This window comes from Scomber japonicus, chromosome 10, assembly GCF_027409825.1.
Source record: "Scomber japonicus isolate fScoJap1 chromosome 10, fScoJap1.pri, whole genome shotgun sequence".
NCBI lineage: Eukaryota > Metazoa > Chordata > Actinopteri > Scombriformes > Scombridae > Scomber > Scomber japonicus.
In genome coordinates, this window is record NC_070587.1 from 13,884,512 (window position 1) to 13,899,180 (window position 14,669).

Below are 14,669 nucleotides of genomic sequence, written 5' to 3' on the forward strand. Positions count from 1 at the left end.
TGGGTATTAACTGTAGTTTCTGTGTGAAATATTTGTTAATATAAATTGAATATGTTTTTTAATATAATAACTTAATTTTAACAATTGTATGTTATCCCTTTGGAAGTTTCTCTATGCCCCCGAAATAAAATAAGGAATAAATGTGTCATACTAAAATTGAAATTGCTGGGGTCAGGAACAAGGATCTTAGGGGTGTAATAACTGTAAAAGTATACAAAAGTGACAGTCACTGCATAGTGTATGTAAAGTGGAGGAAAAGTCAGTAATAAGTATGTCAGGAGTTGAAACTACTACGCTGGTCAGAAAATGAGTGTCAGGAGTAGATGCAAGGATAAAGGATGGAATGAAACTTTAAGCAAAAGATAGGTATTGGTTCTTCACTATTGATTCAGCAGGCCTGAAAATTGAGAATACAACTCATAATAATTATCCCACCATTAATGTATGTATCTTAAACTCAACATAAAGATGCTCTCAATCACAAGAAATGATGACATTGATTGAAAGGATCAGCTGCTGTTTCCAATATCAAGAATGTACTGGTGATGGGAATTACTGCTCTTTTGAGTGTGCTAGATCATTTGGCTCAGTTCAGCAAGAACACACAGCCAAATTTAACATTTTGTTCACCTATAATTGATATGTGTGCACTCATATCACGCACATCACATATTATTCAGTGTAATTATGCTAGACGTAATAATTCCCAGATTACCATTATTTTACATTGTGTTTCATATGAAAATATTAATGTATAACACCTGACACTATCACAAATGTATTTAACAATTTATTTATATTAATTACTAATTAACACTTTCTTTTTGTCTTTTTTGCTTTAAACCATTTAGGCAGGCCCAGCTGTCTGGCAGCAGATATCAGATCTGCCCCTTAGTCTACTATAAATTATTGCGTGCCTTTCTCCTTAGATTTTGAGCAAGGTGAATTGTTAAAATAAAACATTAAATTACATTTTTTTTTTAAATAATGTACTGCCAAGATCAATACTAGTGATATTTCGTATAATTAAAGCTAAAATCAACCACGGCAGTAGAAACTTGAAAGATGAATTATGAACTCCGGTCGGTAGGTGTCAGTATAAGCAAGCAGAGGCCGGACGTGTTATCATTGATTGGCGCCATTCGGAGAAGAAGAGGGGGGATCTTTCCTCTTCTCTCAGGCTAACGGCTACCTGCTCCTGCTAAACACCGGCATATTCATCTGATTGTGGATGTCCAACAAAACCACATAGGACAAGCTGGGCGCAGTTTGTGGCAAGGACATATCAGTATCGATACGGCTGTTCTTTAATGTTCATGTTTAGGTAAGATAACATTATCGTCCTGAGCTAACGCTAGCCAGTTTGAGGCTAACGATGGCTAGGTTGGCTTGTATCAAAGCAGGCGCGCCTTAAACTAAAAATAACGACGTTATAAGCAGTGAAATGTTAAAAGCTCACTTAATTGTCCAGATATTCAGATGTATAGAAATGCAGTGTAGCTATTGTGCCAGAAATTATTTGGTTTGGTATATTAATATTATATATATCAGACATATGAAGTGTAACGGTATTGTTTGTGGATTTTATAAAGAGTTAATTCGGTCATCTCTACAGAAAGGTCTTCAGTAGCGAGACAAGCTAATAATAATGTTAAACGATGTAAAGAAGTCAAATATGATTATCAATAATTACAGTAGTCTCCGTAGTGTAATTCCCTGCTTAACTTGCCCCTTTGAGATTGGTAGTATCAGTCACCATTAAATAAGGAATTTAATATTTTTGGCCACTTCAGTTACATTCTGTTTGTGATTTATAATAATCATATAACTTGTTTCTATCAGCAGGAAAAGTGTGCCGGGGGCTCTACATAAAAATGAATAGATACATGCCCAGCCTGATGATGGAGAGAGGAAGCCAACCGCTGCCTGTCTTGGAGGACGACTTAAGCAGAGACTTGATGAACGCCGGCCGGTTTTGCTTTAGCTGTGAGCAGATATTTGCAAATCGAAAATTTCTGGAGGAACACATGTGTCCTGCTGCAAGTCACATCTGCTCCTGTGGGACTGAGTTTACTGTATATGAAGACATGCTGGAGCACAGCACTACACATGAACCTGGACACCAAGTGCTTGATCATGAAACAATAAGGAAGCGCAGAATTGAAAAGCGCATAGAAGAAGAGGAAAAGTTGAAAAGACTACAGTCAGGTGAAGTTGTCTGGAAGGCGCCAAAAGTGGACAGTCTGCCGCCAGTGAAGCCTGTGCTGCAGGTGCCCCTTACATCAGCTCTTAGGCCACAAAACTCCATGCATTCTGCGCAGATTGCACAAATAACAAAAGTGCCTGCGTTGTACCCGTCTTTGCTCCCAAATCCTGTCCCATGTGAAACAGACATGCAGAATATTTTTGCAAGTGTTGGTGCACCAACAGTGGATCTTTGGACACTTTACCAGCCAGTGGTGGTGTTGCAAACTGTGCGTAAATTTAACAAGAAAAAGCCATACACCTGCGGTAAATGTGGGGAGTGTTTTATGACGAAGAACTCTCTTATCGCCCACAACAGCTCTCATGTTACAGATAAGGTTTCTGGATGTATAGGATGTGGCCTGCTGCTCTCCAGCAAGAAGTTAGTGCCTCGCTTCCATGTTTGTAACTCACCCAGCACAGCTACCAAATTCAGACTCATCACTGCGAGACCACTGACTCTTAACAAGCTAAATGAAGCCAGTACAAATAGGAGTCCGAATCCCAGTGCTCAAAGGCTTAATGCAACTTCCTCCCTATACTTGAACAGCAAGAATCCCAATGAAACTAGTAAAGACAGTCAGGCGCTTCGTGTCCCTTCTGCTTTGCAAATTAAAAATCAGAATTTCAAGACATTCAATAAAAGCATTCAGGGTATTCATAATAGCCCATCCTTTCAGTTAAAGAATTCCAGTGCATCCAGGCCTTATCTTGTCTCCCTTCCATCGAAGAGTCAGAGTCCAAATCTCATTGCACCCAATAGAAGCAGTTTGGGACGTGCTGACATTCCCTATGTGCAGCTGAAGATGCCCACAAACTCTTCACCAGGTGCACTGAGCAAACGGATGCAGACATCCTCTGCAGTACTAAATAGGTTCATGTGCCGAGTCTGTCACATTTCTTTTGAAACTGCTCAGCTGCTTCAGAGGCACAAGTGTGTCAAAGCAAAAGAGTTTATGGCACAACACAGCCGAGCTGGCAAACCATTATACAGACCAAACAGGATGACACCAATGGCAAGCCCAGATCTTGTTCAGGTCAACGGTGAGAGAAAACTTGGAGTTCCAGCTTCTGGTAACATAAAGAAAAACCAAGTCATGGCTGTTGGTTTGGACAAAGGGCAAGGTGTGGTTCCTTTAAATGTGAAAACAGCAGTGGATTTGGAAGATGATTGTTACATCGTTGAAAGTGGAACAGACAAACCTGCTGAGATGATTTACCAAGTAACATCATCTGTTCCTATTAAGACTTGACCAAACTGGAAATGCACACCCAGTTTGCATGTCACAGATTATGTTTGTTATGGACCAAGTGCATATAGGTGGCAATCTGACTCAACATCCTCTGCTTGTTTAGGTTCATTCCACAGGAAAGCAATGTTTCCTGTCTTCCTCTAAACTACTACTATAAAATATATATCAGTGTAGGATGGGTAGTACATCTTTAATTAAGCTGGATTTCTTTTGTCAGTACAGTAAACAGTCCAAAATGAAAGTCCCAAAGTCTGAATTCAGTACATTGTACCTGTGTATTCATGCATTGGTCCAACATTAGAGAAATATGTAAATCAATATAGGTCATTATCGAAATGTATGTGCGTGGTTTGCCCACGTTGCATTGGGGTGACCAGGTACTGTAGTTATTGGTTGTTGTTTTAAGTTTTTAGTATGATCAGAATGTGTTGTCAGGCTGTGAGAATTGACTACAATGCCCTGTGTTCTTACCTTTGTCGGATTTTTGAAATACAGTATATGTCGTATTAAACTATATTTTCAAATTCACAGTGTGTGTTTATTGAAAATGCAGCATGATTTAATTGATTATAAACTAGGTTATTGACATGGTAAATGAAGTGAGGGGTCAATGGCAATGTAGGATGCAAAATACCTTTATATATTTAAGTGCCTTAATAACTTTCACATGACGATGAAAGTGTGTTAAGATTATAAATAATGCACAAAAACTACATTTGGTTCAATTGAAAAAGCTGTCTTTCATTTCTGTTACATATGTTGTTGAGTGCTTTGGTGGTTAAAAATAAAATAAAGCATGACTACAGTTTTTGTTATGGGTCCAATGCAGTTTTGGTTGGTTTTTTTTGCATGCATGGTTCAATACTGAGTGTGCATCTTAAAAACTCTTCACAAAGTCAAGACAACAATTATGGACTGATGTTTGCACTGCTCTCACATTCTACTAAATACTTGTCTCATCCAAACAGCCAACAGATCTGCAGCTCATGTTACAAACACTTACATAAAATTACTCCGTGTATGTTCAAACTAATATACACTGAAATACATGTACAGTACATTTTTCTATATACTATTTTATACTGTTAGCCATTTTACTACCAAGTTTTCAAATCTCCTTTGACAATGAGGTGCGCACACACATTATGTATACATATATGCACATGCTGATGTTTCTTTTCCCCTCCTGAAAAGTGGTATAGAAACAGTTGCTCGTTTGTGATGGTGTGGTCACTTTTGGCCTGCCTGATGACACTTTGGATACAACTGTTCCAGTTTCTGCAAAGCATTTCAGGGCTCCATGCATGACCCACTTAGAAACCTTGATACCGAGAAAGCCCCTTTTTGCTTAGAATAACAATTTGACACTTTCACATAGTTCTGATGTCACTATCACAATGCTACTTGGTAAGCAATGATGTGCTGGAAACTTTTATTGCTGATATAGAAATAGTACAGAATATTGATTATTCTTTTCCCATGCCATAACTTCTTGTATTTAAAATGTTTCTGCATCCTTAAACTTTCTGATAATTTCCACGTATGTGTGAAAAAATATTAGACATTTTCAATGTGGTCTCAGACTTTTGGACCCAGCTGTATTACTTTTCCTTGCATTTTTATTCTATACATTTGCTAAAAGCCCTTTTTCCTCAGGGAATTTGTTGTCTATGTGGCGTCTTCTAACCTCCAGCAGAGGGTGTCGTTTCAAAGCAAATACATCGAGGTACTGTTATCTGTCCTTCTGTGATGATGTAAATAAATGCATGGATGCAGCGTTCACGTGATGCCCGTATGCTTGTACTTCCTCTGTAGTCTCAAAATTATACAAGAAACAGAGCCGGGTCAGTAATATGATTAGATGGCTGATGTCTGAAGAAGCTGCACATCACTTTTCCATCTTTGAACTCTGTCTGTTCCTTAAACGCAAATGTTTTAAAAATGTGTCGTTCAATGTTTGCCACGTTTGAAGTCATTTCTGCAGGACAACTCATAATTCCCGAAACTTCCCACAGCACATGAACTACTCACCGTGTGCGCTTGGCGTGATTGACACTCTCTCGGGTTGCTTTGTGCGTGGATACCGAGTGGCTCACTGCTGCAAACTGCCCTGAAAAGAAGAGAAAGGCCAGGTCCACATTAAAACAGTTCATCTCCCAGACCAATGCAAGTGTTTGAAAGTGCAAAACAGCCACGTATGGACAGAGTTTATGTTAGCTTTGAGCTAGCCAGGGCTAGCTAGTTGAGCATCGGTCAGTGCATGGCTACGCAGAGACCAGCCTTGACTCACCCACGCAGGCAAGCAGTTTGTGTTAACTAACCACTCGTCACCTTTGGTAACCCAGGTTGAGAAATTGCCTATGCAAGCTTAATTATCTGTGAAGAAAGCCTTATGAGCTGACATTGAAGTTAACGGTTAGGTTAGTGTGGCCTGTGATGTTCAATAAGCGACGCTAGCAACCTGGCCTACCGACAGATAACGCCTTCATTGTTAGTCATGCTGTTAGCTTTTACTCAGAAATGTTAATGCTGAGACTGTCTGGTCGTTTACGGGTGTTTAAAAGGGATTTCAAACAGCCTTTGGGACACGATTATTGTCTCAGTGGGTTAATGCGTTTATTTTGAAAGTCTTTTGCCCCTGTGTGCATCAGAAAGACTGATATCAGATGAGATGTGGCCTGGTCATAATCACTGTATGGAGAAATGGTGTAAATCTGTTACATGTAATGTTTTAACGACCTGCAACATCTTATATTTGACTCTTTAGTTTGTGTCAATGTAAAGTCGCTTTCAAATCTATGGGACATAATTTACTTGTATACAAAATATAGAAATTCTGTAATATATAATTACTTCATTACAAGTGAAAGTCCTGCAGGAATATTTTAAGTAGAAGTTCAGAAGTATAATCAGCAAAATGTACCAAAAGTAAAGTCACTAATTATAGAAGTCCCTTCCAGATTGTTCTACATATTATTTTATAATATATTATTGGAGTATTACTATTACTGATGTTAACATTGAAACAATAATGCTGCAGCTGGTTGTAGACTCATTTCTCATAGGCTACTTTATAAAGTCTTGGGTGCATTATTATGCAATCATGCAAAATCATTTTAAGATGCAATTTAAATCATAACTGTCACGTATTGTAGTAAAACCTACAATATTTCCCTCTGAAATGTAGTGCAGTAAAAATGTGTATGTTGAATTACAAGCTGCCTCAGAAATGAACTTCAGCATTGTGCTTGAGTAAATGAGCTGAGTTAGTTTGCACTACTGGTTGTGAAAATAAGAAAGGATGTTTCCTGTCTCTACAGATTTTCCTTTCATCTTGATTTTCTATTGACAACTGTTTTTAATCCTGATTTAAAACATCTCAGTGTTAAATCAGCCAACTTAACTCCTCTCTAAGAGTTGTTGGCTTCATTATCTTTGAACAGTCTTAATAAGCCCCTTATAAGTTTTTATGAGTGTAGCATGTACTCCTTTGTTCAATACACATATGACTTTAATTTACGTGAGGAATAATTACCTTGTAGGCCAGCCTGCCTGTAACAGGCTTAGTGATATGAAAGCATATTTTGCTTTAAGATTACTCATCAGTGTGTTGTGAGTTACAACCTCCTTGTCATCATTTAATCCACAGACTCTTGACATGGGGAGTAAAATGTCCTTCAGCAGAGGAAGCAGTGACCAAAATACAGTTTCTGAATTAACGTCTGTGCCATCGCATCCTCGTAATTCCTTTCATGTTTCTACGGACTGCAAACAGGTAGCTAGTGGTAAAGACAAAAAGACATTATCACCCCAAAAGTTATGCTGTCTACACAGTACACAGCGTAATTTCTGGAGTAGTTTTTATAAATGGAATATCAATGATTTTTCTTTTTTCTTTTTTTGCGTTCAAGAAATTTTAAAACCCGGAAGGCTTAATGAATATGCTTGCAATGCTTTTTTGTTTTTAGAGAAGTTTTTGCATTGTGTAGTCTACCTTTATGGTAAATCATTGTTATTTAAGTGTGCAGTGAATGTTGGTGTTGTATTTATGTCTGTCTTGTGACATCTGAATGAAGGGAGGGCAGTATTTTATTTTAGAATATAATTTGATTCTTTCTTTTTAATGGATATATTTATTCAAGATGTTTTTAGAATTTGTTGTCAGATGGTTTAATGCCATTCTTATATCCCATTTAGACCTTTTTTAATCACTTAAATGCATAACGTTACAAATTTAGACATTACTACTGTAGAATGAATTATAAAGGCATTTGCTTTGTTTACTTCTTTTGCATGACTTCATTGTCCCACTATTTTTGGAGGCTTGTGCAATAATACCATTATTATAGTAGTGACACTACTTTTTTTTTCTTCAACAGATAGCTGAAGGCAAGAGATGCGGTGAGGAAGACCTGGACTCCAGGTGGGGAGAGGAAATGAAAGCGACAGACCTCACTGAACCTCCACCTGAATCCCACTCCCGTACATCTGATGGACCTGTTAATGACGAAACAGTTGCCAAAACAAACTGGCAACAGAGTGAGCATGTACCGCCAGATGTAGGAATGGAAGCAAAGTCTCAAATGACATCTGCGAGTGTGTGCAGCTCTACGACAGACAGTCATGGACAGCGTACAGAAGCCCGCAGAAGACCTGGGCGCCCTCGAAAAACAAAAAGTGTCTTGCGTGAAGACAAAAAAGATACAGATTCTGCTGGTTTTGATGCAGTTCAACATAAAGAGGTCAGCACTACAATACCGTTGCCAACTTGCTTCAAAAACCTCATAAGTGATGATGTGCCTAACACCGTAGATGGTCCCTTAATCAATAATTTACCTCATAATGAGATGTCCAATCCTCACACTGTTTCTGATGGCAAACCAGAAGATTGTGTCCCTGTGTTTTCAAAAAGAAAAAGAGGACGACCAAAAAAAACGGAAATAGCTGCTTTTAAAAACGTGGTTGCTAGGTCTGCTCCTGCCAGTGCCCATGTTGGTCCTGCTCATCCTAATAATGTCAGTGGTCCTGCACGAAGATTGAGGAGCAGAGGAGAACACCACCCTTCAACACAAGATGGAAAGACCGAATCCGATCATAAGGTTGACCCAAAGCAAACTGAAACGTCTCCTACAGCAGCAAGTAGTTCAAGTTCTCAAGGTATTAAAAGAAGAAGAACTAAGTTGCCGATTGATCAGCAAATTCCAGCTAAAGTGTCCAAACTTGACATTTCCCAGGAAGCCTTGTCAGTGTTGAGCAACGACACAGGTTTTGGAGAGAAAGTAGAGGCAGATAAGCAGGTGGAATTGAGCATTGACAAACAGGAGGTGGACACGGGGGCAAAGGAAGGTCAACTCTCCCCACAGTCTGATGAAGGACAAAAACAGCAGCCAGAACTCAAGGAAGATGCACTACCACAACGAAGGCTGCGTTCCCAGCCAGTAGCTGAGCCTAAAGTTATTCCTCCAGAGTGTACAAACAGTGCAGATTTGGTAACGCCCACTCACAATGACAACCCAAAAAAACTGCAGTCAGTGGACATGAATGGCAGTCGGGAGTCACAGTCACAGAGCAGCCATGACTCTCCAAAGAGCGTTAACCTTACACAGAATACAGAGCCTGGTGGCACTGATGTTGTAACGTCCTCTGAACAGCCACCCAAACCTGTTGAGATGCTCTCTGCTGTTAAAGTGGAGAATATAGAGGTAGCACTGAGTCATTTGTCAAAGTCAGATAGTCCTACATCTTTACAGCACAGTGCCAACACTCCAGTTAAATCTGAGGGTCCAAACAATCGGCAAAACACTTTCAGACGCAAGAGAGGCGGCAAGAGAAGGAGGAGAATAAGTAATGTTTTGTTACAGAAAGAGCATGAAGGCAGTGATGATACCCAACAAGAAACAGACTGTGGTGACACAAACAAGGAGGCAAGTTCAAATGTCTTGTACAGCAAAAAAGGGGGTAAAACTCTGTTGAACTGTGGTTACTGTGATCGCACATTTAAATTTCTGTCTCAGTTCATTATCCATCAACGCATTCATACAGGAGAGAGGCCTTTTAAATGCTCTGAATGTGGCAAAGGTTTTAGCAAAAATTCCAACTTAAATCTTCATCTCAAGACACATAGAAAGAGCAACATTTATCAGAAATGTCCATATTGCAAGATCAAATTCTCTTGCTCCGAGTATGCTGATCATATGAAGATGCACGCATGTCAGCTTGACCAAGACGCTGAGATCGACAAAGCAGAGAAACAGAGCAGAAGCAATGACCGTGCCAAGAGTCAGGTAGTTCGCAGATCAGTTTCTCCAGTGAAGAGAGAAAGTAAAGTCTGTCAGTACTGTGGTAAAACATTCCCGTTTCAGTCTGCCCTCATAAGACATGTGCGTGTCCACACAGGGGAGAAGCCTTATAAATGTGATATATGCGGCAAAGCCTTTGGTCAGGCATATTTCCTCCGTGTGCACGAGCTGACACACTGGTCTGTGAAGCGTTACAATTGCACAGGTTGTGAGAAATCATTCACTCATTATAGCAATGCAAAAAATCATACATGTAGGCCTTCGCGAAGCGGCGATCATTTACGGCCCAGCAGACAGTCAGCAAAGCCTTCACTAACTTACACTTGCCACATCTGTAAGAATGTCATTGACAACTTGCAGGAGTTCAACAGCCACATGAGAGCCCACACTGGTGCAAAGCTTTACCGCTGTTTGTATTGTGACAAGCTTTTTGGTGTGCTGTCTGAATTTAACGCCCATCACAGCCAGTGCAGAGGAGAGAGAAATGCCTCGAGCTCTGCCATCAAGGGGGAGGAGACGATGTCATTAATACAGTACACAGTGCCTGCACTTAGATGTTCAACAGGAAACAATCCACCATCCATTGTCACAGCTGCAAATAGTGAAACACAAAAAAAACAGTCTGCAGAGATGCGTCGCAAGAAACGGCTAGCTAATTTAAAGAAGCCGTTCCAGTCAACAGTCATACCAGCTCACCATCTCTCACATTTTGTGTCCAAGTTAAACAAACTAGATAACCGATCAGATCCCAGGAAATATTTATGCCCAAGCTGTGGGCGGCTGTTTAGACACATGGGCAGACTCCGAGCCCACATGCTCACTCACGCTCGTGGTCAAAGTTACACTTGTGCCTGTTGTGGTAAGACCCTTGAGAACTGGAAAAAACTGTGGTACCATCAGAGAATCCATCGACAGCGACGTGGCCGCTTCATGTGTCCTCAGTGCGGTGAAGGATTTCGATTTGTGGAGCTTTATAAGAAACACATGAGCCAGCACCCAGAGTTTCAGTGGATTGAGTCGAGGCCCAAGAAAGTGTTCCTGCCTTATCAATGTGAGCTGTGCAGAAGCAGCTTTAAGACTCTAGATTTGCTGTTCAACCACCAGCTTTGTCATTCCTCAACACAAGACAAGCACAAGGACTCTGATTTTGATTTATCAATAGATGATCAATGTACACAATCTAACAAGAGAGTGTTTAGCCCTTCCACAAATAATCATATAACAACACTACATCCCGAAACTGAAGAAAACAACTACATCCCTGTTTCATCTGTCCAAACTAGCAACTCTCCTCTAAGCCCCCCCATATCCAAATATCCAGACACAATTACCCAGGAGTCCCCTTTGGTACCCATGATTTCCTTTGTCCAACATCCGGGTATTGATTTGGGTAAAAATGTTCAGCATCCCCTGACCCAAGATAAAGAAATCAGTCTTGACGGAACAGATGAACATGCGCTTGAAAAACCGATTACACCTTTGAGAACTGTGAAAAGACATGAATCCCAAAACTGTGGCATATCAAATGAGGGATCTTCAGAAGGTGTAAAGTGTGCTGTGTGTGGAACTATGTATCCTGCCATTTCAGACCTTTATCAACATTATTTGCAGCATGCCAGAGGACAGGTGTAATAACCTAAATGGAGATAATATGTCCCTTTCATTTGTACATCAATCTATTTACATTGTTTAACACAGGGGTCTTCAACTAGAAAATATAGAAACATTATCTGTTACTAGCCTGGAAAGGTTTGGGAAATATCTAAAAAAAAAAATATCCAACCATTCATGATTATCAGTTATCAAATTTTAAACAAATACACTGAATGTACAAAATAATAGGTGTACTTTCTGTTTTCATGATGATCGTAGTTAGGGGACTTCATGTAGAAGCCATTCATCTTTAGTTTTTAAACTTCAGTGTCTCAATCAGAACAGAGACGTAGATGCTTTGATCATTCAGTTTATTAATGCCTAACCAGAAAACGGCCCTGCTGTCTTAACACAGAATGTGTACTGTATGAAAATGACTGATCAGAGTTCAGTTAGCAAATATTTATACACAAGAAATGACCAATGAAACATTTTGAGCTCTCATTCATGCCCAGCATCCCAATGACATGTTACATTTAAAACAGACATGCAATGCACATCCCAATTTAGTTATAATTGCAGGACATGGTTAGTGACTCATCAGAGGGGTGGCAGTCACATATTTATATACATTTTGTAGCTGTAAAAGCAAACCTGGAAATTAAGTTTTCTGATTCATTGAAGCAAGAAATTGAAGAGTATATAGATGAATCGTATTTTATAACTTATACTGTTTGTCCATACATTGTATGGCCGTTTGGTGAATAGTAGATGTTTACTTTAACAAATTTAAAACATTTTCATCCTGATGCATCCACTTACTGCATGACCTCTGTGCATTTGATATCAAACATGTTCAAATCATGTAGCTCTCCCAAATTCTTACTCAAAATGTTTCAGAGGAAGTGTTGTACTGTCCAAAACTTTACTGATTTAGAAGTTGCTTTGTTGTGACCTACAACAGGTGCTTGGGTCAGCAATTTTGTATTTGAAATTTGAACATAAATATCAGCTTTTGTCATGCACGTGTTGGTTATGTTGTGAACATGTGTAAAATTTACATGCAATGCTGAATGTTGCAGAAAATACACTAACAAACACACATTCCACACCTGCAGTATTAAGTTGGTTGTTGATCGTCGTCATTGTTCGCTGCTTTAAAGAACTACACTTTCTGTGCTTTGATGTCAGGCCTTTTGTTGGAATCAAATGACATTTCAGGAGATGTTTCCCAGATGGACACCCTGTTGTATATAATTTTATGCTATAGTTTGTCTTAAAAAACAATAAAGGTCACTTTTGTATTCAGATGTGATAATGTTTGTGTTTTTTGATGGGGTAGGGTATTGTGCATAGATATGAATATATAAATAAACACCCTTTCTTTACATAGGCCAACCATTAAATGATTCTTTCCTACTCTGATTATACGACTCTGAAGTGAGATACTACAAGATCCTTTTTGCAATCTTGACAATAAAATTAACTTAAGAATAATTAGTGTCTTAAATCCTGGTAAACACTTCACATTTCATACCTTTAGTCTGTACATTTTGTTTCCTGCTAAATCAAATGTGTAACTGTCCCAGCATCTTAGTACAAAGTGATGAGTTCAAGTACAACATTACAACAACAGTAATGTCTAAAGAAGTCAAATATAGCTTTTTTTAAGTTACTTTTATTAAAGGGATGTACATTTAATATCCTAGAACAAACTGCAGTTAAGTGACTTTAGTTGGAGGACATGGTACTGCGAATCCAGGAGTTGTAGTTGCAGACCTTGGCATAGACTCCAGGCTTGTTCCTCTGGGCGCAGCCATAGCCCCAGGACACCACACCCTGCAGCTGACCGTTGCACACCACGGGGCCACCAGAGTCACCCTGACAGAGAGCAAGATAAGACAAAATGTGAGCAAAGATGTCCGGAAGCATGGTTCAGCCACTTTAAGAAACAGTGATGATGACTTTAGCTCATACCTGGCAGGAGTCCTTGCCTCCCTCCAGGAATCCAGCACAGAACATGTTGGAGGTGATCTGTCCAGGGTAGGAGTTCCTGCAGCTGCTGTCGCTCAGGATAGGGGCATCCAGGCACCTCAGGCGATCAGGGTAGTAGTCTAGAGAGGAAGAGGGACAATATATGTGAATATTCACACAAAAACATTTACCAAGTAGTTTCTCAGACATGTTTGCAGTGTTTCACTGACTTCCAGTGCCGCTGGTGTTGCCCCATCCAGAGATCAAACAGCGGGTTCCTGAGCTGGCACAGCTGGAGGGCAGGGACACGGTGCGGACGTAGTTGTTCAGGGTGGCGGGCTTGCTCAGCTTGATCAGCATGATGTCATTGTCCAGGTTGCGGCTGCTGTAGCGAGGGTGCTTGATGACCTTAGCAGAGTTGATGAACTGCTCGGTACCCTCATTGACAGCAATGTTGTGCTCACCAAGACGCACCTGGACACGGCTGTGCAGAAAGACATCAAAAGTAAATGAACATGATGTTACATTGCACTTGTAGTGAGGTGATCAGTGGGGTTTATCAGTGTATAAGTGTGTTTGGGAGAGTAATACTGCAAGACTGAGACTATGCTTTTACTATAAATGTTAACTTAATGTATCTCCATCAAACTCATAGATTACAGAGGGCTTGTAGCAACATTTGAATCCAAAAAGTCATCTCTATACTTACGACTTGTAGCAGTGAGCAGCAGACACCACCCAAGTGCTGGAGATCAGGGAAGCGCCACAGAAGTGGTAGCCAGCGTTCAGGGAGACCTGGTAGGGCACAGAGTTCTTTCTGCACTCATATCCTCCCACAATCTTGTCATCCTCAATGGGAGCAGCATCTGATGGAAATAAGAGAATGAATCAGAAGTCATGTTTTGCAGGAGAATCCTTTTATGTAAATAATCCTTTAACTCTATCCTTCCATGAAATGGTTTAAATGACTTTAAAACCAAAATAAAAGAGTAAGACTCAGACTCACATGCCACTGTGAACAGAGCTAGAAGAATGAAAGCCTTCATGGTGATTTCTGTCTGAGCCTCAGTGACTGCTGATGCTCTGCAGATCCTTTTATACCCCTTCTGTCCCTCTTCTGTCTCATGGTCAAGGACACAGTTACATTTTTTGACTTTATCTTGTTGGGTAACGTGTGAAAACACATATGGAAGACAGCAGCAAACGTACAGATTATGTAAACTTTAGAATCCACTTCAACCTAAACGCATGTATACCCAACACAGGAAGCTTCCTTTTATGTATTGATCTCAAGTTGTGTCTTAGC

The 14,669-nt window shown here is 39.9% G+C and overlaps 2 protein-coding genes across 2 annotated transcripts; one reads left to right on the plus strand and one right to left on the minus strand.

The window, feature by feature from the left end:
- The first annotated feature begins 1,164 nt into the window (after positions 1-1,164).
- LOC128366761 (uncharacterized) lies at positions 1,165-3,777 on the plus strand. The gene is made up of 2 exons (XM_053327524.1): positions 1,165-1,324; positions 1,843-3,777. Exon 2 carries the CDS (start codon positions 1,875-1,877, stop codon positions 3,495-3,497), a length of 1,623 nt encoding a protein of 540 aa, XP_053183499.1. The 5' UTR covers positions 1,165-1,324; positions 1,843-1,874; the 3' UTR covers positions 3,498-3,777.
- Positions 3,778-13,120: 9,343 nt separating this feature from the next.
- Positions 13,121-14,409, minus strand: LOC128366774 (trypsin-3). Its single transcript, XM_053327540.1, has 5 exons — positions 14,370-14,409; positions 14,073-14,229; positions 13,594-13,847; positions 13,367-13,503; positions 13,121-13,270 (listed from the first exon to the last, which is right to left on the minus strand). The coding sequence occupies exons 1-5, from the start codon at positions 14,407-14,409 to the stop codon at positions 13,121-13,123; spliced, it is 738 nt and encodes a 245-aa protein (XP_053183515.1).
- Positions 14,410-14,669: the final 260 nt, after the last annotated feature.

Bases quoted from the DNA above. Each gene is read 5' to 3' on its own strand.
- LOC128366774 (XM_053327540.1), bottom strand. From the start codon at position 14,409: ATGAAGGCTTTCATTCTTCTAGCTCTGTTCACAGTGGCAT. The intron at 13,848-14,072 runs GTAAGTATAGAG...CTTTCTGCACAG, and splicing joins GCTGCTCACTGCTACAAGTC to CCGTGTCCAGGTGCGTCTTG. The intron at 13,271-13,366 runs GTATGAGCTAAA...GCTCTCTGTCAG, and splicing joins GAGGCAAGGACTCCTGCCAG to GGTGACTCTGGTGGCCCCGT.
- LOC128366761 (XM_053327524.1), top strand. From the start codon at position 1,875: ATGAATAGATACATGCCCAGCCTGATGATGGAGAGAGGAAGCCAACCG.